This window comes from Pongo pygmaeus, chromosome 1, assembly GCF_028885625.2.
Source record: "Pongo pygmaeus isolate AG05252 chromosome 1, NHGRI_mPonPyg2-v2.0_pri, whole genome shotgun sequence".
Lineage (NCBI taxonomy): Eukaryota > Metazoa > Chordata > Mammalia > Primates > Hominidae > Pongo > Pongo pygmaeus.
The window spans coordinates 37022611-37049806 of record NC_072373.2 but is presented as its reverse complement, the minus strand read 5'-3'; the positions used below and the strand labels follow the sequence as shown (position 1 = coordinate 37049806).

At 38.2% G+C, this 27196-nt stretch overlaps 2 protein-coding genes and 1 non-coding gene across 5 annotated transcripts in view; 2 read left to right on the top strand and 1 right to left on the bottom strand.

Moving 5' to 3' along the window:
* Nucleotides 1-21126, top strand: part of PPP2R5A (protein phosphatase 2 regulatory subunit B'alpha) — a 75605-nt gene extending 54479 nt beyond the window's left edge. For both annotated transcript variants that reach the window (XM_054478746.2, XM_054478754.2), the window contains exons 4-13: nt 1836-1928; nt 5459-5589; nt 6954-7013; nt 8006-8114; nt 8812-8865; nt 16168-16218; nt 16496-16615; nt 16703-16830; nt 17950-18051; nt 19912-21126. In XM_054478746.2, the coding sequence (XP_054334721.1) occupies nt 1836-1928; nt 5459-5589; nt 6954-7013; nt 8006-8114; nt 8812-8865; nt 16168-16218; nt 16496-16615; nt 16703-16830; nt 17950-18051; nt 19912-20044 (981 nt within the window). In that variant the 3' untranslated portion in view covers nt 20045-21126. The remainder of the gene's footprint in view (nt 1-1835; nt 1929-5458; nt 5590-6953; nt 7014-8005; nt 8115-8811; nt 8866-16167; nt 16219-16495; nt 16616-16702; nt 16831-17949; nt 18052-19911) is intronic.
* On the top strand, nt 12388-12522 carry LOC129023676 (small nucleolar RNA SNORA16B/SNORA16A family). The gene has a single exon (XR_008496872.1). It is a non-coding gene; the product is annotated as a small nucleolar RNA SNORA16B/SNORA16A family (small nucleolar RNA).
* A 2623-nt stretch (nt 21127-23749) lies between the features above and the next one.
* Nucleotides 23750-27196, bottom strand: part of PACC1 (proton activated chloride channel 1) — a 51377-nt gene continuing 47930 nt past the window's right edge. For both annotated transcript variants that reach the window (XM_054478769.2, XM_054478778.2), the window contains one exon: nt 23750-24644. In XM_054478769.2, the coding sequence (XP_054334744.1) occupies nt 24483-24644 (162 nt within the window). In that variant the 3' untranslated portion in view covers nt 23750-24482. The remainder of the gene's footprint in view (nt 24645-27196) is intronic.

The following is a 27196-nucleotide window of genomic DNA, read 5'->3' as shown; positions in this document are numbered from 1 at the left end:
CATAATATAATTTTTGTGTAGTGAATGGGCTTTTTGAGCCATACCATCCCTAATGTCTGTTCATACTATACATAGCCCAGTACTGGACATGAAAATAGGCACTGAATGAATTAAGTTGTGCCATTAATGAAACTGCATAGCAGTCCATGAGACTGTGCTGACTTTTCAGAGCACTCTGTGATCAGTTTTGTATATCTTTTTGTGTGTGTATACCCCAAAGCAAAATTATCTTTTATCTCTATTGTTGTTTGATTAGAAAATTATCTATGAATAAAAACTTAAATTGCTATCAAGTTTTATTTCTTGTTATATCCTTAATTTATGATAAACACAAAATGTTAGGTAACATTAGACCAGATAAGCATCACTCCTTTTCCACAGTTGGGCAGAGACACATCAAGCAAAATTGTATTTGCTCAGATCCCCAAACTGTTGTTAGCCATAGACTGTTACTGAACTCACAGTAATAAAAATGTGTTGTTACTTGGTGAACGATAAGGCCTAGATCTGGTAGTGCTTTTGTTTGCTATAAGGTCTATTAATTTAATGTAGCAATCTTTCTTTTCCCTTTTTCTTTTTTTCCTTCTACATCTAACCTAACTGGCTACCTAAATGTTCATTGAATGACTGTTTTTGCTTTGGGATAGAATCCTCCTTTTTTATTTTTAGGGTGTTAAATTGATATAGTATTGTTTAATAGCTAATAAGATACATTTTGGGCTAAGTTTCTGCCTTTTTATAGCTATTAGGTTACAATAAAAAAAACTTTAGTCATATTTGCCTTTCTCCTTGAAAGCAGGTGTGATAGTGACAAGCTGAACCAAATATTTAATTCTGATTTGTGGTAGCAAGTGAACATTTGCTATTACTTGTAGGTTGCTTGGCACTTTTATAGAAGGCCTGCTATGACTTCTAGTTTATTTGCTGTGGCTGGTACACAGACATTTCTTCCCTAGCCCTGTATTTATGTAATTTGGTTCATTATTTCTCAAGTGCGGATAGGATATGCTGGTTTTGATTTAATTAGTTTTCCCACTGTAGTTTTATAGAAAGACCGGAAGTTTTTCTTTTCCTTTCTTTTTAAAAATTAATGATACACTGCCTGTTTTATCTGGAGGTTGTTGACTCTGCATTTAAGAAACTCTGTAGTGATTAAATTGAGGTAGGTAGTAGTCCACTGGGAAGGAACATGTTCCTAGTGAGTATGGATTACAAAATAGGAATATATTTAATTAAGAAATATTTAATTTTATAGGCATTGTCCTTATTTTCTAGCTTCTGTAATTTAACGTTTTGCATCAAGTTATGTAAAGCAATAAATAAATCTCAAAGTTTATCAGCTTAGGAAACCAAATGGTGAATATATAGTTTCTGGGTTTGTTTGTTTATTTATTTATTTTTGAGACAGAGTCTCACTCTGTTGCCCAGGCTGGAGTGCAATGGTATGGCACAATCACAGCTCACTGCAGTGTTGACCTCCAGACTCAAGCAATCTTCTACCTCAGCCTCCCAGTAGCTGGGACAACAGACACACGCCACCATGCCTGGCTAATTTTTTGATTATTTGTATAGACAGGGGTCTCACCATGTTGTTCAGGGTGGTCTCAAACTCCTGGGCTCAAGGGATTCTCCCACCTCAGCCTCCTAAAGTGTATTGGGAGTACAGGTGTGAATTAAAAGAAAAAAAATTTTTTATCAACTCATTACATTTTATAATGAGATCTGAAATCTCTCTACTAAGTTGGTAAGAAAAGGTGTGTTTTTAATACGAAGTGATAATTTAGGGTAATATTCTGTAGCCATCATCTTAGCCTTTATTTGACTTTCTCTCATAGTTGGTATATGAATTCTTCTTGAGATTTTTGGAGAGCCCTGATTTCCAGCCTAGCATTGCAAAGCGATACATTGATCAGAAATTCGTACAACAGGTAAGGAACTCTTTTGTCTTAGATTCTCTTATATTGATCTTAGCAATGATTTATTAACTTATGATTAAAATAGTGTAGTCTTTCAAAACTTTAATGGTTTAATTTGACAGCACTTAATATTACTGCCAAACCATTAGAATAAAAATGAAGTTAGCTCTGAGAGTACAAGAGTATTTTTATAAGGGTGAGAGTCTAATGAAGTCAATCAAATTATCCTATTTAATCCTAAATTATCATAGTTATTTTATAAATACCAGAAAAACAAGCCTTTCTGCAGTATCTGAGATAATTTGGTATGACCATTCAATCCAAAGGCAAATCTTTGTTTTACATTTGTAAGTCTTTGAACTTGACATATATTTTAAGCATTGGGACTTTGAAATGACAGGGGAAAAAAAGGAATAGAATCATTGTGAGGAATTTGGGCTTTAGGCTCCTTTCCTGTCATTAAGTATCAATTACCTTTTCCTTTTTTTTCCCTTTTTGCACCTAAGCATCCCACCACCCAATTCCTAAACCACAGATAAAATGGAATCATTAAGAACGTAAGGAGGTAGAGTTAATTGTGATGCCTTCTTTCTTTTTATAAACTGCTTATTAGCTGTTATTTTTGGAAACTACATATTCACAATTTCTAAGAATATATTCATTTTTATTTTCAAAACCTTTTCAAAAATTTAAAGACCTCTTTTTTTTTGAGAGGGAGTCTTGCTCTGTTGCCCAGACTGGAGCGCAGTGGTGCAACCTCAGCTCACTTCATCCTCCGCCTCCTGGGTTCAAGCGATTCTCCTGCCTCAGCCTCCCAAGTAGCTGGGACTACAGGCACGTGCCACCATGCCCGGCAGATTTTTTTTTTTCTATTTCTAGTGGAGACGGGGTTTCATCATGTTGGCCAGGCTGGTCTTGAACTCCTGGCCTCAAGGGATCCTCCCGCCTCAGCCTCCTAAAGTGCTAGGATTATAGGTGTGAGCCACTGCACTGGCCTAAAGGCCCCTTTTTAACAATATGGAATTGGCTGGCCCCAAAGAAAATTGTGAAGTAGACCAAACCTTTCTAGGCCTGAGTATGCAGGCCTCTTTAGGAATTTGATGCTGAGGCCAGGATTAAAATCATTGCAAAGACCTTTCCTACCCTTCAGACCACTTTGTATGTGCCCTATGATAAAGATTCTACGAATGTGAGTTTGGTGTATTTAGAGCTGATTTTTGGTCATTCGTAACTACCCTTGATCTCATATAAAGTATTCTGACCTGTTGCTGTGAAGGATTGATAAATGAAGAACATTGTCAGCCTAAAATATTTCCTTCAACCATTGAAGTAGCTCTTCATAAACTATAAAGAAATATTAGGTGTGTATTAACAGTAACATATACATTTTAATCATGACTAAAAATTAGATTAAATGGAGTTATGTTATTTTGGTAATTGCAAATGAATGCCTGTTTATTTCCTTGTGCAGCTCTTGTGTGGGATACATTAGGGAGCTCTAGTAATGCCGTATGAAATTGTATTTAATACAGTAACAGGTTGAGGGGAACAATTGCCTTAGTACTTTGTTAGTCTAGAGCTTGAGGTATTTAGGCTGTTGTATTATTTTGTGGTGTGAGGGGAGCAAAAAGAAAACTGGTGGGGCAGGATCTATTTTCTACCTTCTACTTTAAATGCCTGAATTATCTGAGAAGCTAGGGCCCAGTAATTGCTTTTAGCAGTTTATATGGCTGTTTTGCTCTTGTTGCTCAGGCTGGAGTGCAGTGGCTGGATCTCAGCTTACTGTAACCTCGGCCTCCCAGGTTCAAGCGATTCTTCTGGCTCAGCCTCCCAAGTAGCTGGGACTGCAAATGTGCCGACATGCCTGGCTAATTTTTGTTTGTACTTTTAGTAGAGACAGGGTTTTACTGTGTTGGCCAGGCTGGTATCAAATCCCTGACCTCAAGTGATCCACCCGCCTTGGCCTCCCAAAGTGCTGGGATTACAGTTGAGAGCCACTTTGCCCGGCTGCCATTTTTAATTAGAATAATTTGATCTGAACTTATTAGATATATTAACAAAAATTCTCATACTCCATAGATATTTTTTGCTGGAGTCTCATGAGGGCCTTAACAGCCTAGCAAACAAAGAATGGAAACTATAAATATGTCAGTTGTTTTGGGAGATATAAATATGACTTAAGTCATCCACTCTGGTTTCAGATGCATGTGTTAGCAATTGTATATAATTCAAAACAAAATGGAATAAGAACTTGTGATGAGGTTCAGAGCTTGCTGTCTTTATTGCAGTTATAAACATGAAAGTTCAGAACATAAAATTCCTTGACAGCTTTACAGATACTTGTACTCTAGAGAGAGTATTTTATATTTTTCTAAGAAAATCCAATGTTTAAAATACAGTATTTTTTTTGACAGAAATTAAGTTTCTTTACCATTTTAAATGGAAATTTGAGATTTTTGACTTTAACTTTTTCTAAAGTCTCTTCTCTCAGGTTTTGCTGAAACGTTGTGCAGAATATAGGAGTACACTGATTGGGCCAATTGAGGTATAGGAGAGTGCTGATTGTGGAACTGGTTTAAAATTTTTCAGCTATTTGCTAAGCTGAAAAATCTATGGGCTGGGCATAGTGGCTCACGCCTATAATCCTGGCACTTTGGGACACTGAGGAGGGTGGATCGCTTGAACTCAGGAGTTTGAGACCAGCCTGGGCAACATGGTGAAACCCCGTCTCTACCAAAAAATATATAAATTAGCTGGGTGTGGTGGCGTGCGTCTGTAGTCCCAGCTAGTTGGGAGGCTGAGGCAGGAGGATCTTGTGACCCCAGGAGGTCGATCAAGGTTGCAGTGAGTTATGATTGTATCACTACCCTCCAGTCTAGGCTACAGAGCAAGACTCTGTCTTAAAAAAAAAAAAAAAAAAAATTGGCCTCATCTTTTAGTCCAGTGTTATTTTATATATGATTTCTACTCGATTCGTATGTATCTGCCAATATTTTATCCTAATAACTGAATGTTAATTTTTCAAATGTTGGCATGGTAACTGTCTTGAATTTATTGTAAATTCACAAAAAGAAGTCTTAGTATGTGTACGTCTTTCTAGTAAACTAGAAATATACATTTACACATGGATATTTTTAAGACTATTTGATGACTTGAAATCTAAAAACTTAAACGATTTTCTATGTAGTTTTGACGATCAAAAAGCATTAAAAATCCTAAATTTTAACACTCCAAAATTGTGAGCCTCTTTAGTATTCAAGAGTAGGATTGAATTTTAAAATCAGTGGGAAGGTAAAGAAAAATCCACTTTTTGAAATATTTATATTTATTGTAAATGTCATATTTTGAAGTGAAATAAGTGAGAAGAAATATTTCCTAAGCTTTTCCTCAGCTTCATTACTTAGCAAGAATAAAGTCAGTGTGGTAAGGAAGAACTCTAAAAAATTTTTAAAAGATGTCATGGATAATCTTTAAAATCAAAATTAGAATAAAGCTTTAGCTCGATTATTTTTTAAAAGTAATTTCTCAGATTTCTTTTAAAGCTCCTGGAGCTTTTTGATAGTGAAGATCCCAGAGAACGTGACTTCCTGAAGACTGTTCTGCACCGAATTTATGGGAAATTTCTTGGATTAAGAGCATTCATCAGAAAACAAATTAACAACATTTTCCTCAGGTAAATTAATCATTTATTGTATATTGCACCTTTTCCTCCTACATATCTTCTTGTATTCAAGTTCTTTTATTTTTATTTGTTTTTTGAGACAGGGTCTCACTCTGTCATCCAGGCTGGAGTGCAGTGGTGAGAACATAGCTCATTGTAGCCCCCATCTCCCAGACTCAAGCAATCTTCCTCTCTCAGCCTGCCAAGTAGTGGGGCTATAGGTGTCCACCACCATGCCTGGCTAATTTTTTTGACTTTTAGTAGAGACAAGGTCTATGTACTGTATGTACATAGTATATATGTAACATAGTGTATATGTAACATACTGTGTATGTTGCCCAGGCTGGTCTTGAACTCCTGAACTCAAGCAGTCCTCTTATATGGGGCCTATCATTTGCTTGTAGTCATCCCTCAGTATCTGGGGGGGGATTGATTCCGGGGCCCCTGCTAATACCAAAATCCAAAGTCCCTTATATAAAATGGCATAGTATTTGCATATAATGTCCACACATCCTCCTGTATACTTTATCTCTAGATTACTTAAAATACTTAATACAGTGTGAATGCTATGCAAATAGATGTTATTCTATATTTTAAATTTGTATTTATTTTTCAAAAATATTTTTGATCTGTAGTTGGTTGAATGCACAGATATGGAACCTGTGGATACAGAGGGCCAAGTGTACTTTATAAATATTAATCTGTTAAGTAGTTGCTTCAGATCAGGAGATTTCATAACAACACCCACATTCAAGGTTTGGTTTGTTTTAATTAATTGAAGATCTGGCAAAATTTGGTTACTATTCCCACATTGCAGCAATTAGAGATGAGTAATATCTGCCTCCTCTAGAGTGAATATCTTTCTCCAGTTCTCTGTCATCACTTCCTAAGCCCATTTCAAATATCTGCCCTATTCTATTTATGTCTCCCTGCTTTAAAGGCAACCCTAATCTTGGAAAGCTATGCAGCCTGGTGAGGTTTAAAGAAATTCTGATTAAAAATGGCTTTATTACATATGGGTCTTTTTCTCTTAGATTTCCCTATAATTAGGGGTTTCTTATTTTAAAAAGTATTTCTTTGAGGAAACTTAACTTTCTTATAAATTATTAAGTTGAATATTCCAGGTGAAATGACAATCTGTTATCTTCACATATGGCGAGTTTTGGCAAAGGCATACGTAGATCAGTAGGAAACAGATCTTCTTTTGTAAGATTGATATGAATTAACTGTTTGGGGCAAAAGAGCTTATAAGACCCAAAACATGCTTGTGTGTTTCTAATAGCTGTCCTTTGGATTGATTTCTTCACCCTCCTGCCTGTTTCTCTTAGTTTTCTGAAGTTTGATTTTGATTACATCTGTCTTTATTTTAAATTCAGGTTTATATATGAAACAGAACATTTCAATGGTGTTGCTGAACTTCTTGAAATATTAGGAAGGTAGGTCAGGTTTTTTTGTTCTTTTTAAGAATTAAGTAAGTGAATGTTTTTTGTATTAAAATCTTAGCTGGGGTTGGAGAAATTATGTCATATTTTAGAGTTTAAATGTAGAACACATAGTTTCTCAACAGAATTCTTTTTTTTTTTTTTTTTTTTTGAGACGGAGTTTCGCTTTTGTTGCCCAGGCTGGAGTGCAGTGGTGCGATCTCGGCTCACTGCAACCTCTGCCTCCCAGGTTCAAGCGATTCTCCAACCTCAGCCTCCTGAGTAGCTGGGATTACAGGTGCCTGCCACCACACCCAACGAATTTTTTAATTTTTATTTTTAGTAGACATGGGGTTTTACCATGTTGGCCAGGCTGGTCTTGAACTCCTGACCTCAGGCAATCCACCCACCTCGACCTCCCACAGTGCTGGGATTACAGGCGTGAGCCACCATGCCCAGCCTCAGCTGAATTCTTATTACCTTTTGCCATAACACTTTGCCTTCCTTATTCACTATATATTAGTATTAAGAGAATTTTAGACCCTTCTGTTACTATTTAGAGAATGATTTTAGTTTCCTTTATTAATAGTAGAAAATGATTGTGGAGAGAACTATTTCTTCCTTTCACAGTATCCAACAAAGTAAGAAAAACTACCCATTTACTTCAGAAAATATTGAACGTTCTAACAATATTGTGATACTGACTCTCCTGGAGCTTTGGGGGCAAAAATAAAAGCAACAATGCATAAAGTGACAGGTTTGATAGAAAATGAAGATAGAAATTACTTGGGAATTAATTGACAGTCCTAATTTTCTTTTGGAATCATCAAATGACTTAGAGGAACAGACTTCATAGTAATAGTCTTCCTAAAGTAGTTTGAAGATGAATAGTCATACAACACCAGGATTGAAGCAGAGCACTGTTCCTTATGTACTCATGGATATGACAGCTTTTAGAAACAAAGTAGTAACTACTTAACCCTTCCCCTGCCTTTTTTTCCCTCCAGTATTATCAATGGCTTTGCATTGCCACTGAAAGCAGAACATAAACAATTTCTAATGAAGGTTCTTATTCCTATGCATACTGCAAAAGGATTAGCTTTGTTTCATGCTCAGGTAAGTTTCAGAAACATTTCAAATGAAATGAATATTATTTCAAAGGCAAATATAAAGGCAGAGAAATTGAGAAATACTGAGATGACAGTTTTAAGTATAATTAAGCAATTTGCTTACAGAATTACCCAAAGCAAATTTTTCTTATTTTAAAATATTTAGTTGTTAAGTAAGACCAATTATTTAATTTCTATATCTACACTTACACTTTAAGTATAAGATACACACTTTCCTCATATTTTAGTCCAGGTCTTGACCTAATTATGTGACTTGGAATAAATCCCACATATCTATAGAATGTTTCTTCCAGCTGCAATAACCTAGACCTAGTTAGAGAGATTTTGGTCTCTTCTATTAATATTTAGAGAATAATATATCAGCATAGGTGTACATGTAGAAACATGCTGAAAAACTAAATTGTTAGTTCTAGTCTTATTTCAGTTAACTTTACAGTCAGAAATTACTACTAAAAATGTTTTTTAAACTTGAAGTTACTTTCAAGGCTAAAAAGTTACACAATTGTGAGTAGAGTTCCACGATTGAGGTATTTCACAATTTCATTCACAGTTGTGAGTATATTTTTATATATTGAAATAATTTATCAAAGTCAGGTAGTCTAAAAAATATTGGCTAAACATAAAAATCCTACATTATTAAATGTTATCTCACTAATATTTATAAACTGTCCCTTACCTTTTAGCTAGCATATTGTGTCGTACAGTTTCTGGAGAAAGATACAACACTAACAGAGCCAGTAAGTGTTCTATTTATTTTCATGTTTTTGGTCTGCATTAATAGCATTTCATTGTAGCTTTCTTTTTATAGCCTTTATAGTTATTAAATAGAATAATGTACCTTAAGCTAAAATCATTTAGAAGAAGAAATGTGAGATTAATCTACATTCAAAGAAGGGGTTAGGAGGGGAGAGTTCTCATGAGTTATGTCTTGAATAACCAAAATATAGACTACTATTAATATGTAGTAGTTAAGATGTACGATGATAGGATCAGATGACAGTGAAATTTTATATGCATACTGTCTTCACCAATAATCTTTTAAATCTTCATTCACCTTTTGGAATTAAAGCATACTTCGAGGGTCCCAAAATTACTACTCCCTTGAATTTTGTTTTGTTTTTAATAATAGAATTTTTGCCACTCATTAACAATAAACCACTTGATGGGGATAGAAAACATTTCCTTGCTTTTGGTGATTAAGATGTAAGATGTAATCTTGGAATAAAAGTTGTTTATGAACCAGCAAGGCAACTTAGTCTTTGAATTCTACTGTTATTTGCCTCTAGAATGAAAATTCAGGAGAGAGTGAAAACATAATTAGTTATGAAAATTTACTGAGGATTCAAGAAAAAAGATGAAGTAGGGTGAAACAGAAAAGTATAAAAGCATAGAAAACATTTTAACCTTGGTGAAGTAAGTATTTTGAGAGAATGCTTTCTAGGCATGTTCAATCTAAATAGTTACCTAGTATTAGGTTGGTGCTAAAGTGATTGTGGCTTTTGCCATTAAAAGTAATGGCAGCAACCTAATAAATATTTAGTAAATAGCAAAGGGTTTGAAAAACTAAAATATATATGTATTTTTACTATATTATGAACCTTCTCAGGCTATCCGTAGGGATGCTTGAAAAAATCGTATACTTAGTATTCTCCCCTTCCACTTGAACTGTGTGTAATGGAGCAAAAGACATTTTTCCACTCCTTAATTTTTTTTAGTTTTTTGACTTTTAGATTTACAGTCTTTTCTAGAAACAGCTGTAAACAGTTTTTGAAGACAATTCAGGAGAATTAAACCATATATTTATACATGAAACCACATAAACCTCTGAAGTTGATTAAAACTTGGCTGGGTGTGCAGTGGCTTACAACTGTAATCCTAGCACGTTGGAAGGCTGAGGCAGGCAGATAACTTGAGGCCAGGAGTTTTTGAGACCAGCCTGGCCAACATGGTGAAACCCTGTCTCTAGTTAAAATACAAAAATTAGCTGGGCATGGTGGCACAGGCCTATGGTCCCAGCTACTCAGATGGCGAGGGCACAAGAATTGCTTGAATCCAGGAGGCGTAGGTTGCAGTGATCTGAGCTCATACTAGTGCACTCCAGCCTGGGCAACAGAGTGAGACTCTGTCTTAAAAAAAAAAAAAAAAAAAGAGTAAAACCTTAATACAAATCTATGATAACTCCCATTAGAATTAAGAAAAAGAAAGCCCATAATAACACATACTGAAAAGTCATGATTCATGCTTGGTAAATAGTATACAAATAAAATTTTACTTAATTAATTTGGGGTGGATAAGGAAGACAGGTGATTTATTTTTAAAGAATGGAAGATAGAGGCTGGGCATGGTGGTTCATGCCTGTAATCCCAACACTTTGGGAGGCTGAGGCAGACGGATCACCTGAGGTCAGGAGTTCAAGATCAGCCTGATCAACATGGTGAAATCCCATTTCTACTTATTAAAAAAAAAAAAAAAATTAGCTGGGCATGGTGGTGTGTGCCTGTAATCCCAGCTACGAGGGAGGCTGAGGCACAAGAATCACTTGAACCCTGGAGGTGGAGGTTGCAGTGAGCCGAGATGATACCAAAAACAAACAAACAAACAAACAAAAACACTTGACGATTAGGGAGAGGGATGATGGCCAGTTATTCAGCTTTTATCTGGTTTGGCTGAGTTGGGTTAATGAAAATAGGAGCAGGATGAGGAGAGAGAGTAAGATAAATACCCAGGTTAAGAAAGGAAAATATTTTCCAACTCATAAAGATCTCTTGATATAGAGATCTTGCAATTTCTAACATAGGCCATTCCAGCACCAAAATTACGGCCATATTACTTGGGTTTAAGCCTTAATACTAATTTTCTGGAAAGCAGGCATTTCTATCAAAGCTTTCTACAAATTATAACTAGCTCAGAGCTTTTGTTTATTACTCAAGCCTGTAATCCCAGCACTTTGGGAGGCTGAGGCAGGCAGATCACCTGAGATCAGGAGTTCAAGACCAGCCTGGCCAACATGATGAAACCTCGTCCCTACTAAAAATGCAAAAATTAGCCGGGCGTGATGGTAGGCACCTGTAATCCCAGCTACTTGGGAGACTGAGGCAGAATTGCTTGAGGCAGGAGAATGGCTTGAACCCAGGAGGGCAGAGGTTGCAGTGAGCTGAGATCACAGCACTGCACTCCAGTCTGGGCAACAGAGTGAGACTCCATCTAAAAAAAAAAAAGTGCAGAGTGAAAGGATTAACTAAATATTCATTACAGCTAAATTTCCATGTAAAGAGGAAAAAAATGAAGAGTCGGCATGACTTTCAAAACTTTTATTTTTTTGGCAGTGTAAACCTTTCTTTCCACGCAAAGCTGCATTTTTATAAAACAAGCAAAACAAAACAAAACACCGTTCTTATTCCAAGAAAATCTAACTTGAGCCCCAAAATAATTTTTTTCTTTTTCCTTTTCCTTTTATTTTATTTTATTTTATTTTTTTGAGACAGAGACTCACTCTGTTGCCCAGGCTGGAGTGCAGTCAGTGGCACCATCTTGGCTCACTGCAACCTCCACCTTCTGGGTTCAAGCAATTCTCGTGCCTCAGCCTCCTGAGTAGCTGAGGTAACAGGCGCCCGATACCACGCCTGGCTAGTTTTTTTTGTATTTTTAGTAGAGATGGAGTTTCGTCATGTTGCCCAGGCTGGTCTCCAACTCCTGAGATCAGGCAGTGTGCCTTCCTCAGCCTTCCAAAGTGCTAGGATTACAGTTGTAAGCCACTGCACCTGGCCCACATTGACATCTTTTTGGGGACCACTAGTCAACCCAGTGTTCGTTATTCAATACTGCCTGACATTGAAATTTGTGTATGATGAGGGTAAGGAACTACATTTGGGTTTGTTTGTTTGTGTTTTGGGGTTTTTTTTTTTTTTTTTGAGACAGGATCTCACCGCATCACCCAGGATGGAGTGCAGTAGTATGATTGTGGCTCACGGCAGCCCTGACCTCCCAGGCTCAGGTGATCCTCCTGCCTTAGCCTCCCAAGTAGCTGAGACTACAGGCATGCACCACCATGCCCAGCTAATTTTTTTGTATTTTTGGTAGAGATGAGATGGGGTTTCACCATGATGCCCAGGCTGGTATCGATCTCTTGGGCCCAAGCCTGCCTTGGCCTCCCAAAGTGCTGGGATTACAGGCCTGAGCCACCATGCCTGGCCTGCATTCATTTTCAATTACGCATATCAAATGATCACAAAATTTATTGGCTTAAAATAGCAAGCATTTATGGCCTTTATCAAAGCTGCAGCTGCTTCCACGTAGCTGCTGTGGTCAAAAAGAAGCCGAGAGTGACAGTTTTCCTTGATGGTCATAGTTCTGTTTGCTGTAACTGATCTGCAACATTTTGGGAAAATATCGTTCCATTGGGAGGAAAAATGACAAGCATTTGTTGCCTTAGTTGCTGTGAATCAAGAATCTGGTCATGGCTTAGGTGGGCCCTCTGCTTCAGGGTCTCTTAAAAAGCTGCAATTGGAGTGTTGGCCAGAAGTTGAGTCTCATATAAAGTGTCAGATGGGGAAGGATCTGCTTCTAAGTTTACATGTATGTTGGCAGAATTCAGTTTGTCAAGTTATGTTGGACTGAGAGCCTCAGTTCCTGGCTGGCTGTTGGCCAGAGCCCACCCTCAGATCCTTGTCACCCAGGCTTCTCCAGCATGGCACCTTACTTCATCAAAGCCAAGACAGCGAGTCTACTAGTAAGACAGAAGTCACAATCTTTTGTATCTTACTCATGAAGTGACATTTTGCCACTTTTGCCACAGTCTGTTCATTAGAAGCAAGTCACTAGGACAGCTCACACTTAAGGAAAGGGGATTACACAAGGGTGTGAGGACAGTTAACAAGCTCATGAGATCATCATAGAAGTCTGCCAACCAAAGGAGCCTGCTACATTTTTCCTTTCTAAATAGTGAGCTACCTGTCCCAGTACCACCACTGTTTCCCATGGAACTGAAAGGCCACCTTTGTCATATATTAAAATCCATATATACATGAGTATGTCTAGATACTCATATATTATCTTTTCTCTCCATTTCTTTGCTAATATAATCTTGTTTTAGTTGCCAATATCCATAATACAGGTTCTGTTCCATTAACTCCCCCTACCAAAAAAACAATTCTTATCTATTTGCTTATATGTATGGATTTTAGAATAAATGTTTCTAGTTCCAAAAAATAATTCAATTGGCATTTGATTGAAATTATATTAAATTTACTTATAAATTAAGTACAGGAAAAATATCTCTGCACAATATTGAACCACCTCACTTATTTACAGTCATGTGCTGCATAATGATGTTTCATTTAATAACAGGCTACGGGCCGGGCACGGTGGCTCAAGCCTGTAATCCCAGCACTTTGGGAGGCTGAGGCGGGTAGATCATGAGGTCAGGAGATCGAGACCATCCTGGCTAACACAGTGAAACCCCGTCTCTACTAAAAATACAAAAAATTAGCTGAGCCTGGTGGCGGGCGCCTGTAGTCCCAGCTACTCAGGAGGCTGAGGCAGGAGAATGGCATGAACCTGGGAGGCAGAGGTTGCAGTGAGCCGAGATCGTGCCACTGCACTCCAGCCTGGATGACAGAGCAAGACTCCGTCTCAAAAATAAATAAATAAATAAAAATAACAGGCTACATATAAAATGTCAGTCCCAGGCAGGCATGGTGGCTCAGGACTGTAATCCCAGCTACTTGGGAGGCTGAGGTAGGGGGATCTCTTGAGCCTAGGGGGTTGCAGTGAACTGTGATCACACCAGTGCACCCCAGCCTGGCCGACAGTGCAAGACTGGCCTGTCTCTTAAAAAAGAAAAATGGAACTGGGCATGGTTGCTCATGCCTGTAATCCCAACACTTTGGGAGGCCAAGGTAGGAGGATTGGTTGAAGCCAGGACTTTAAGACCGGCCTGGGCAACAGACCAAGACCTCGTTTCTACAAAAAGTAAAAAATTAAAATTAGCCAGGTGCAGTGGCATACACCCATAGTCCCAGCTACTTGGGAGGCTGAGGCAGGAGGGTCACTTAAGCCTAGGAGTTCAAGGTTACAGTGACCTCTGATCATGTCACTACACTCCAGCCTAGGCAACAGAGTGAGGCCTCATCAAAAAGAGAGAGAAATGTTGAGAGAGAGAGAGAGAGAGAAATGTGATTCCAGGAGAAGGAGAAAGAAAAATGGTGATCCCATAAGATTATAATGCTATATTTTTACCGTACCTTTTGTGTTTAGATACACAAATACTATTGTTACAACTGCCTACAGTGCCTACAGTATTCAGTACAAGAACATCCTGTACAGGTTTGTAGCCTAGGAGCAAAAGGCTACACCATACAGCCTAGGTGTGTAGTAGGCCATACCATCTAGGTTTAAGTACACCCTGTGATGTTTAAATGATGAAGTCGCCTAATGACACATTTCTTAGAACGTATCCCTATCATTAAATGACATATAACTGTATTTGTAGTCTTCTATGATCTTCAGTAAAGTTTTATACTTTTCTCCATATGTCTTAAGTATTTCTTGCAAATTTATTCTTTATGCACATTATAGTTCTTGTGAAAAGTACCTTTTTATTATTCATCTGATTTTTACTGATGTTTTATAAAGGTATTGATTTTTATATATATATTTTTTAATGTGGCCACATACTGAATTTTCCTGCTCACTCTAGTAACTTGCAGGGTTTTTTTTTTTTTTAAGTTTTAGGGGATATATAAATATATATTTACACAAATAAGTGTAATTCTGGTATTCCTTTCCAACATTATTCATCACATTGTTATCTTACTGGATTGTCTCCAAAACAGTATTCTTCCCAAATTTAATTTGAATTAGTGTTCCACATTACTGGACCAGACAGACTATAAAGTAACCTAAAAAGCTGTCAAAATCTATTTCCACAAAACCACCAGGCCTAGATGGTTTTACAGCCTGTCTCTAATAAATCATAATGTAGAATGATTGCTGGTGGTTTCTGATAAATTATTTTAGTTCTAGTTTACTAAATTTTTTTATCAGAATATGTAGTCAATTAAAAATGTCAAATAACTTGAAAATCTTTTAAAATGATGTTCCCCCCCAACTTTTAACCTATGAATCGAACCATCCTGGCATTTCTGGAATAAGTTACAATTAGGCATATAGCATTCTTCTATTGTGATTCAGTTTAATGCAAGTGTTTTCAACTATGTTTATTTAAATAAATAGTCTCCACTTTGGGAGGCCGAGGCTGGGGGATCACGAGGTCAGGAGCTTAAGACCAGCCTGGCCAAGATGGTGAAACCTGTCTCTACCAAAAATACAAAAATTAGCTGGGCGTGGTGGCGGGCGCCTATAATCCCAGCTACTCGAGAGGCTGAGGCAGAGAACTGCTTGAACTTGGGAGGCCAAGGTTGCAGTGAGCCAAGATCACACCACTGCACTCCAACCTGGGCGACAAAGTGAGACTCCATCTCAAAATAAATAAATAAAAATAGTCTCTCTTGTTTCATTGTATTCTGGTTATAAAGATTGTGCTAGCCATGAAATAGACTGAGAAGCTGTCCGGGTTTTTTTTGTGCTTCATAATGGTTTAAATAACAGGAATCATCTGTTCCTTAAGGTTTCTCCCTAAAATAACCTCCCTCTCTCACCCCACCAACTTATATTTTCCTTTATTTTCTTAGAAGTAGCACATACTGTTAAATTGTTTTATTTATGTGTTTAATTGATCACTTGCATTGGTCTTCCTCCATTAGAATGTAAGCTCTATGAAAACCAGAGACCTCATCTGTCTTGTACATCAGTGTGTCCCTAGCATCTAGAACAGTATCTGGTACATAATAGGCACTCAGTAAATATTTGTTGAATTAATAAAATTCTAAAGCTGAGCAGAAAGTCTTCTTATACACTTATATATTAAGCAATATTGATTTACTTCAGAATGAGTGTTGATATAATCACAGCTATGGAAAATACGCTGGGATTAACTAGCTTCATTGTTAAATTCATGCTAAACTTTTTCTTTTTCGCAGGTGATCAGAGGACTGCTGAAATTTTGGCCAAAAACCTGCAGTCAGAAAGAGGTGGGTTTTGTTCACTAAATGTTAGTGCATTTTACTAGAACTTGTCAATTCCAGGGCTATAAACCATGCTTCTTTGGGCTGGCTGTATTGCTGTTGCTGAAGAGCAGGAGATGTACACAGACTTGGTAGAAGACCTGTGCTATAGTAAACTCTGTGCCATCCAGACATTTTTTTTGCCTGTTGTATACTATGCAGATTAACCTTCGCATTTGTATGGTTTCTATATTAGTTTCACATAATTTATCATGTTTCTTAAAATAAAATTTTTTTAACCTAGGTGATGTTTTTAGGAGAAATTGAAGAAATCTTAGATGTCATTGAACCAACACAGTTCAAAAAAATTGAAGAGCCACTTTTTAAGCAGATATCCAAGTGTGTATCCAGTTCTCATTTTCAGGTATGATGTTTTCAGTGAAGTCCTTACTTTACACTAGTATTTGTTTCCTATTTTAGTTTTGGCATTTCTCTAAATGTCTTTTTTTAGGTTGCAGAAAGGGCATTGTACTTCTGGAATAATGAATATATTCTTAGTTTGATTGAGGAGAACATTGATAAAATTCTGCCAATTATGTTTGCCAGTTTGTACAAAATTTCCAAAGAACACTGGAATCCGTAAGTATCTTTTATATAGGTCGTATTTTTTTCTTTTCTTTTCTTTTTTTTTTTTTTTAAATCTTTTTGTTATTGATTTCCTAACTCATACCTGAAACCTGTTACAGATTTGGAAGTCACTCCAAGGTTAACATCAGTTGTATTCTATTCTGTATTTTATATACATATACCTTTATCAAGTTATAAATGTGTGTGTTTGTTCTTCAGTATGTGGTCTTAATGTCAATTTACTTTTAAAAGTTTTTTAGAGACAGAGTCTTGCTCTGTTGCTCAGACCAGAGTGCAATGGTGCGATCATAGCTCACTGTAGCCTCAAACTCCTGGGTTCACGCAATCCTACTGCCTCAGCCTCCCGAGTAGCTACGACTACAGGTGTGCACCACCATACCCAGCGAATTTTTATTTTTATTTTTTCTGGACAGTTGACGTCTCACTATATTGCCCAGGCTGGACTGAAACTCCTGGGCTCAAGTGATCATCTCACCTTGGCCTCCCAAAGTGCTGAGATGATAGGCGTGTACCACTGTGCCCAGCCTTCATGTCGATTTAAAATTGCAAGTCTCCCTGGAGGTTGTGGTCAAACCCTCTTGGGGAGACCAACTGAACACTTGCAGAGGATACACAAACTACTCCGCTAATGCAGAGTTGTGTTGGTCTACTCTCAGTGTATAGTCTCATCTCTATAAATGGCACTGTCCCAGGGGAAAGCCGAAGTGCTAAGGGTAATATGTTCTAACTTCTTTAACATCCTTATCCGGCTTTCTACTTTTCTTATAAGTTTTGGTAATTGGATCTTTTTCATCTTCTTTTAATGGTGTTACTCAGGATTTCAGACATGAGACTGTAAAGCAGAAATGAAGATAACTATAGTGAACATTTTTAACTAGAGTTTAATGTAGGCATGATTAAGGGGAAAAGATTTAAGTTTTCTTAGACTGTCTCTACTACTACTTGCTGTATGACCTTGAGCATATTATAAACCTCTTGAGCCTCAGTTTTATCATCTCTAAAATGGATTAAATGAATCAGCCAACCTTTAACCCATTTTAGAGACCATAGTGTTACATTTCCTCTCTGTTAGCAGTATTATAACTCAGGACTGGCTCATTTTCATTTCAGGACCATTGTAGCACTGGTATACAATGTGCTGAAAACTCTAATGGAAATGAATGGCAAGCTTTTCGATGACCTTACTAGCTCATACAAAGCTGAAAGACAGAGGTATTTGATATTTTGAATTACAAAATTATCTATACATTTTATGTTAGTTGAATGTGATTCAGTTCAGGAAGGTATCTTCTCTCAGTTCAGATTTTCATATTTAAGAAGTTAATTATCTTATAGTAAACATTACAATGTGAAAGTCTCTTAACAAACATATAAGTCATTTCCAGATAAACTAGCCCCAGTATTTTTATAAATTTGTTAAAGCAGAAAAAGCAGTAACATTTATTTTTGAGGGTAGTTACATAATTTACTTCCTCTGATGGTTAGATTATGATTTTAATGTGGATCATAAATCCTGTTTCTCATTCTGAGCCTTAGATTTCCTCAGTCTGTTAGCATCTGCATATGAAATATAATTTATGCTGAATTTTAAATATCAATTTGTACAATTTGATTTTTTATCCATGCATTTACGAAAATCCTTTTTGTCCACGTGGGCTTCCAGAGTGAGCTTTACTTTTCAAGTGTTCTTTGTTAGCAGTAGGTAATTCTTATGCTGTGGATTATCAGAAGGTGGTATTTTAAAGTCAGCATAGTTCTCCTTTGGGAAGAGGGAAGTCACATAATGATATGACTTAGGGTACTATTAATATGTTGTTCCTTGCAATAATATGTATTTTAGAGTATAAATGTTAGCACATATCAGCCTTTAGGAACATGGCTTAGTGATTACCTCTTTTTGAGAATCTCATAAATTACTATAAAATAATCTTTCAAGAATTACTTTCTTCTCATATGTTTATTTCAAACTCAAGAAGTGCTTTCTTAAACTTAAGTAGTTAGTAACCAGTGTACCTGAGCCCACCCATTATTTGAGGATAATAGTTACCATTTACTTCTAATAAGCATATTACCTGTTCTGTTTAGAAAAGCTGATCTATTTTGACAAGTTCCTAGTTATGGTTATCTTAAAGTAGAAAATGGATAGCCTTTCTTCAAAGCCATCCAGCCCATTAATAACTAACTCAATGCATTATTTCCTTTAAATAGCAGCATTCAGGCAGGAATAGAAATTAAGTACATGTTTTGAGCCTCAGGAAGCAATGGGAAGAAAATAAGATGACTAGGATCATAGGAAACTTGTATTTGAAAAATATGTATTTCACATGACTAAGAATATACTCATCATTTCTTATCTGCATAAATCAGCAAATCCTTTAAAAGGATTTGTCCTTTTAACTCATAACTGCAGAATTATAAGCCTATGTTTTACATGTTCATGGAGCCTTTCAGAATAGACAGGTCCAAGTTATTCAGAAATGTTTTCCTTAGAACTGAAATTAAGTAGTCGAAACGACATATGAAATATTTTGACTTTCATTTTGTTCTAGAGAGAGATTACTGAACCTAAAGTTTTCATTTGACATGTAAAAGAGGAGCTAGTAAGATACAAACTGGTTAGTGGCTAGAGATGTGGCTGTTTGTTAGTGGCAAAAACGATGTGGCTTCTGTCTGGTGTGGTGAAGGAAGTGCTTCCTACTGACTTAGTGGCCAGCCCCTTCAGCCTTTGTAATAGTGATTAGTAGACTACTACAACTGCAAGATGTTTATGTGAGAAAATTAACGTGTAAGTACTTTGTTGACTATAAAGTACAGTGTCATGGTTGTGATAATGTGTAGGGGACAGAAATCAAGTAGTAACGTCTAGCTGGTACAGGAGATGCACAGACTCAGTACATTTAGGAGAGTGACAAGAAGAAATTAGGTGCTCCAGGTAAGTGGACTCCAAAGCTTTAGCAGAGGGATTTAAGTGAAATGTGGGTAAGTAATGTGTTCTCCAGTAAGCTGTCAAACAGCACCTCTCTTTGGGTTCTGAAATAATTTCTGATTACAAAAATTTTGGTTTATCTACAGAGAGAAAAAGAAGGAATTGGAACGTGAAGAATTATGGAAAAAATTAGAGGAGCTAAAGCTAAAGAAAGCTCTAGAGAAACAGAATAGTGCTTACAACATGCACAGTATTCTCAGCAATACAAGTGCCGAATAAAAAAAAAGCCTCCCACCTCTGCCGGATAGGCACAGTTTTGTATGCTTTTTTGAAATATGTAAAAATTACAAAACAAACCTCACCAGTATAATATAATTAAAAGGCCAATTTTTTCTGGCAACTGTAAATGGAAAAATATATGGACTAAACGTAGCCCTATGCTGTATCATGGCCACAGTATATTGTAACCTTTGTCTAATCATTGGATTTATTGTGTCACTTCTGAAGTTTCACAGAAATGAATGAATTTTATCATCTATGATATGAGTGAGATAATTATGGGAGTGGTAAGAATTATGACTTGAATTCTTCTTTGATTGTGTTGCACATAGATATGGTAGTCTGCTCTGTATATTTTTCCCTTTTATAATGTGCTTTTCACACTGCTGCAAACCTTAGTTACATCCTAGGAAAAAATACTTCCTAAAATAAAACTAAGGTATCATCCTTACCCTTCTCTTTGTCTCACCCAGAAATATGATGGGGGGAATTACCTGCCCTAACCCCTCCCTCAATAAATATATTACTGTACTCTGGAATTTAGGCAAAACCTTAAATCTCCAGGCTTTTTAAAGCACAAAATATAAATAAAGCTGGGAAAGTAAACCAAAATTCTTCAGATTGTTCCTCATGAATATCCCCCTTCCTCTGCAATTCTCCAGAGTGGTAACAGATGGGTAGAGGCAGCTCAGGTGAATTACCCAGCTTGCCTCTCAATTCATTCCTCCTCTTCCTCTCAAAGGCTGAAGGCAGGGCCTTTCCAGTCCTCACGACCTGTCCTTCACCTAGTCCCTCCTGACCCAGGGATGGAGGCTTTGAGTCCCACAGTGTGGTGATACAGAGCACTAGTTGTCACTGCCTGGCTTTATTTAAAGGAACTGCAGTAGGCTTCCTCTGTAGAGCTCTGAAAAGGCTGACTATATAGAGGTCTTGTATGTTTTTACTTGGTCAAGTATTTCTCACATCTTTTGTTATCAGAGTACCATTCCAATCTCTTAACTTGCAGTTGTGTGGAAAACTGTTTTGTAATGAAAGATCTTCATTGGGGGATTGAGCAGCATTTAATAAAGTCTATGTTTGTATTTTGCCTTATGTCATCTTTGCTTCTTTTAGCTCTAAGCTTAGACATACAGGAGAAGTCTGCCCCCCTTTTTACATACATATGTGTATTTATAGAAACTTTTAAGACAAATTGTGGGACGAAGTCTAATTTAAAAATAGGAAGATTGTGTGCCAAGGTTGAGTGTTCTAGCCCTTTACCAAAATATGTTTTACAGAATATTTGCATAAAATTCTAAGTTCTAGGATATCCCTTCCATCATCTTTCACATCCTTGTATGTTAAGAGGATGGGTTTAATTTACTTTGAAGCTAATTTTTCATAATCCATAATAAATAGCACTTTTAGTGAAGAGCAGGGAGCCTGTGGCACAGTTAGAAATCAGGTATTATTGGCTGGGTGCGGTAGCTCGCGCCTGTAATCCCAGCACTTTGGGAGGCTGAGGCGGGCCAATCACCTGAGGTCAGGAGTTCAAGACCAGCCTGGCCAACATGGTGAAACTCTCTGTCTCTACTAAAAATATAAAAATTAGCCATGCGTGCTGGTGGGCGTCTACAATCCCAGCTACTCGGGAGGCTGAGGCAAGAGAATCGCTTGAGCCCACAATGACCCAAGATGCACTCCAGCCTGGGCAACAGAACAAGACTCTGTCTCAAAAAAAGAGAAAGAAATCAGACATTATTGTAATAAAGTGTTATCTGCTACTGATGTTTACTTCTACTTTAATATTAAAAACTCTAGCACAGGGAACGCACACTATTCCCAGGTCATCATGAAAGCAGTGTACCAAAAGGAAGAGCACTAAAATTCTTTTACAACAATAGTTCATGTTTTAGTTTTCTCAAGTAGTAGGTATTGCAGAGTCATCTTGTCATGGCCATCAGGTTAAGGTGTTCCTTCTAGATTCTCTACACTCACCCAGGGTCAGCTAGTATTGCTGACAGCTGGGGGACGGCGCAGTTAAAAATGATGATCCTACACAAAACAGAAGGAAAAGGCAAGCACCTGCCTTTCCAGAAAGTGAAGGTTATGTCTAAATGTCTATTCTGTAGAAGGTTTAGGTATATTTCTGTTACTGAAGAGCAACCAGAGTAGATTTTGACAAGTTACAGCTAATAAAGGTTTTTCTCTTTGAAAAGGTAAAATCGTTCACTTCCTAATTATGTGCTTACATGAAAGCACATTTAATAGGTCTCTCAACTTTATTTTATTTATTTCTTTTTCTTTTTTTGAGACAGAGTCTCGCTGTGTTGCCCAGGCTGGGGTGCAGTGGCATGATCTTAGCTCACTACAACCTCTGCCTCCTGGGTTCAGGTGATACTCCTGCCTCAGCCTCCCAAGTAGCTGGGATTATAGGCACGTACCACCACACCCGGCTATTTTTTGTATTTTTAGTAGAGATGGGGTTTCACCATGTTAGTCAGGCTGATCTCGAACTCCTGACCTCAGGTGATCCACCCGCCTCAGCCTCCCAAAGTGGTGGGATTACAGGCGTGAGCCACCATGCCCAGTCTCAGCTTTCTACAATATAGAGAATATAGCATGTTCATTGAAACAAATTTTATTAGATATTTAAGTAATATTAAAGTGACTGGCTGGGCACAGTGGCTCACGTCTGTAATCACAGCACTTTGGGAGGCTGAGGCGGGTGGATTGCTTGAGCTCAGGAATTCCAGACCAGCTTGGCCAATATGGTGAAACCCTATCTCTACTAAAAATACAAAAATTAGCCAGGCATGGTGGCACATGCCTGTAATCCCAGCTTCCCAGCTACTTGGGAGGCTGAGGCAGGAGAATCACCTGAACCTGCGAGTCAGAGGTTGCAATGAGCCGAGATAGCGCCACTGCACTCCAGCCTGGCAACAGAGTGAGTGAGACTCTGTCTCCAAAGAAAAAGAAAAAAAAAAAAAAAGAGAAAGTGACATATTGTCAGACATGCTTTAAAAAAACACACCCCCCTTTTTATCAGTACTGTTAATGTAAGCTTTTATGCCTGGCTTTGCATTTGCCCTGCAATAAAATAAGATTTTATAAAGAGACCTAGGCTAAAACTTGAATTCTCATGCTTCTGTGGAGCAGAAATGTGGCAGGGAATATTTCTTTATACAGTACACTTTTAATCATTCATCCAAAACACAGTTTCTTCCCATTTAAAATGCCTATTCATACATTTGAGTTATTCCCTTTGGATTATCGGAAGCCAGATTACAAAATTTAGGAAATGCTACCAAGTCCTCTTTGAAGCAACAGGCACATAAATAATTTAAAACTCTGGAAACAATTTTTAGAACCTTAATGTGAAAAATAGACTTTTTTTTAATGCATACTCATCTCTGTCAAAGGCTAGGCTAAAAGCTTTTTGAGGGTCATACTGCGTATGCCCCTTCCTCAGATGATGGGTAGTTTTGTGGACACAGTAAAGAGTTAACCCAGCTTCCTCGGGGACACCAGGTCACCCTTCCTGGACACCTGTCATCAGTCGCCATGCCTAACAAACCCTTCCCTGGAAGCAGTTAGAACATACCTTGGGAGTCAGATCCATCTTGGGAGTCCAGACTCATACTACCTTTTTGTCCTTGAAAGTCACCAAATGAAAGTAATTGTGCCCGATGATTGAGCAGATATTCATATTGTCACACTTGTTCCTTTTGTATTAACTTTTATTTACCTGTTAATGAAATCATCAAAATACAATGAGTAGGCACCTACTATTTACATCTGTCCTAGTGCTTTTGAGTGTTAATCTAAACTCATCAACAAACATTCTAGCCAGACAAGTAGGTGGTTAGTCAGTCCATTAAGAAACTTAATTACTAGATTCTAGTAGCTTTAAAGTCTCATTTAACATTTAACAAATCAAAGAGCAGGTCAGAGGCTGGACATCAATGGCAGATGACGCCAAAGTCATAGGGTTTTGCCTTTGTGTACAGTGCATAGGCTCCAAAGCATGACCCACACGTCTTGATAGTCAGGAATTTTTGGAAAAAGAAAATCACACTCTTTTGTCCACTTTTAAAAAGTGAAAAGCAGAGCCTTCATTACCCTAGTAGAGCTTGACCTAATACAATACAATGAACCAAACAGGAAGAAAGGCATCTTCTACAAACCCTATTCAAAAGTCATTGGCCAGCTCTTTAAAAAGTTTATTAATAATTTAAATATTTAAATAACTTGTAGGTTATCCATTAGCTCTCTTCTATTAGGCTCTACACGGCCTCTCTTGGGGTGAGGTTAGAAGTTCCAGTTTGACATGCTGTTCCTCCCAGCAAGGCCCCATTTCTTCAAGTGAGTACAGGATTGTTGATAGCTCCGTTTACAAAGTGGAAGTGATGACAACTCCCATTGATGTGGACAGTTCTCTAAACAACGCGCGGTGACTTCAGCTTATGTGGCTCGTTGCCTGACCTCTTCTTTTAAGGTATCTCTTTCTAATTTTGATCATCCATTTTATACTCAGTTTGGCAAACTCTGCTGCTTTAAATAATGCCAAGAAGGCGCCACAGAGAAGAGCAATTGTGTTCCAAGGATTGGCAGTGATTATCTGTGAAGCAAACAGAAACAAACAGGATTACTGGTTTGCTTCAGTCTTGATTCTTTTTTTTTTTTTTTTTTTTGAGATAGAGTTTCGCTCTTGTCGCCCAGGCTGGTGTGCAGTGGTGCGATCTTGGCTCACTTCAAGCTCTGCTTCCCGGGTTCAAGCAATTCTCCTGCCTCAGCCTCCCGAGTAGCTGGGATTACAGGCACCCGCCACCACGGCCCGGCTAATTTTTTGTATGTTTAGTAGTGTTATTATCAAGATCCCTTCCCAAATTATTGGGACTATAAGAAAAATACCTGGGTTCTGAAACTGTCATAACTCTATATACTTCATTCAGACTATACTTTTAATGTCCATAGCTCAGTTTGAGGAGAAAAATACTGACTCCTCCCTATAATAAAGTGATTCTGAAAGAAAGCTGTTTTTCAAAAAAGCTCTGCACAAATAAGATAGGCAATATTTAATTTTGTGGCCTAATCCAACCATAAGTGACCTTGCTTTGAGACGAATTTCCCTAAAACTATACCCAATCCATAAGAAGGTGAGCTCCTCTTGTTCCCATCTCATAGTTACCATAGTTTCAAGTGTTTCCTCATTTCTAGTCCAGTGGCTGTCTTTCCTCCCAAACTCAGAGAAGGATTCCTGCCTCCAGTCCTCTGCTCTTTTCCCCATCTGCGATGCTTTCCTCCTGTCTAGGTTTACTCACCCTTCAAAGTCTCAGAGCTTTCCCTGACCACTAAGCTAAAACCCTTTCTGGACTTCAGCAGAGCTATTTATCCTATGAATGCCTTTCACAGTTACTTGTGGCCTGGAATCAATAATTTAAAACAATAGGATTGTTCTCCCACTAACTCTTTAAGGCAGAGTTGTAACTCTTTAAGGCAGAGTTCTTATCTTGGATTTCTGACTTCCACAACCTGGTAAGAATAAAATACTTTTTTTTTTTTAGATGGAGTCTCACTCTGTCGCCAGGCTGGAGTGCAGTGGCGCGACCTCAGCTCACTGCAACCTCCGCCTCCCCGGTTCAATCTATTCTCCTGCCTCAGCCTCCCAAGTAGCTGGGACTACAGGCACATGCCACTACGGCCAGCTAATTTTTTGTATTTTTAGTAGAGATGGGGTTTCACCATGTTGGCCAGGATGGTCTCGATCTTATGACCTCATGATCCGCCTGCCTCAGCCTCCCAAATAAAATACTTTTAAGCTCAATTTAGCAGGGTGACCTTAGTATGCATTTCATTGTTCACATATGAAAATGGTGATACCACCCCACTAGACTGTTGTGAAGCTGAGTAAAGCATGCCTCGGGTACTGGGCTCCACTTGGCCCATAATAGGTACCTCATACTGAATATAGTAGGTTAAAAAATGTTTTATCACACATTACACAACGAGCTGCAAGCCCTTCTCCCCAATCTTGATTCAATAAGCCTCTGCACATCCCTCTTCATACAAAGCCTTGCCAGTCTATAATTAATAGTGGTAGTGGGCGATAGCAGAGCAAGCACATCCATATCACAGAATCCCCACCTGGGGTTGGAAGCTTACACATTTGGGTCTCAGCTATGAAACTGTTTCCTGTAAGCCGTGATCACATCAGGATATATTATGATGACCTGAATGCCAATCAATACTACATTTAGGCCTGGCTCTGGTGGATGGTGTGTCTTAAATGTTCCTTTAGCAAAGCTGTCCAATTATTCCTCCCCTTCCAAGATCATGAGTCAGAATTTGACATTAGAGGAGGTGGAGCCAGATGGCTAAAGAGAACCCTCCAGCGATAGTCCTCTGCAGCAACACCAAACTGAGCTATCCATGTAAGAAAGTATCTACACAAGAGCCAAAAAATCAGGTGACAGATCACAGTATCTGGTTGAGTATACTAACAGGAAAAGACACACTGAAGAAGAGTGGAAAGGAGGGTCTCACGTTGCCTACACACCCCTCCCCCAACCTTAGGCAGTGCAGCAGAGAGAATCTGTGAGCTTGGCAGAGGGAAGTGAGTCTGGGACTTTTTTGCATTGGAACTTCACAAGGGAAAACAGCACCAGGCAGAACTCTGAGGCCTTGATTCCAGGCTAGAGCCCGTGAAAAGAGTATTAGGCCCACCCCAGATCAGAGGGGCATCTGCCACCCCAATGGGAGGAAACCAAGTCTGGGCCCACTTTACAAGAGACTAAAGTGGCCTTAGGCCCCAAATAATTTCAGTGGCAGCCAGGCCATAGCAACCACAGCCCTGGTACTACACTGGTCTGGGAGTCTGTGGGTTTGGGGTGTGATCCAGCATGACACCAGCTGCCTCAACTCCAGGCAGTGCAGCATGGTGGAACACTCCTGCTTGGGCAAAGGAGAGGGAAGAGTATAAGGGACTTTGCCTTGGAACCTAGTACCAGCCCTGCCACAGCACCAGAAAGAATCCCGAATCCCCTAATTATAGGCTATTGCTCCCAAATGGCACTTCTGAACCCACACTGGCCAAAAGGCAATCTGCCACCCTAGCAGGATGGACCCAAACCCCAGCCAGCTTCACCACTGGCTGACTAAAGTGGCCTTAGG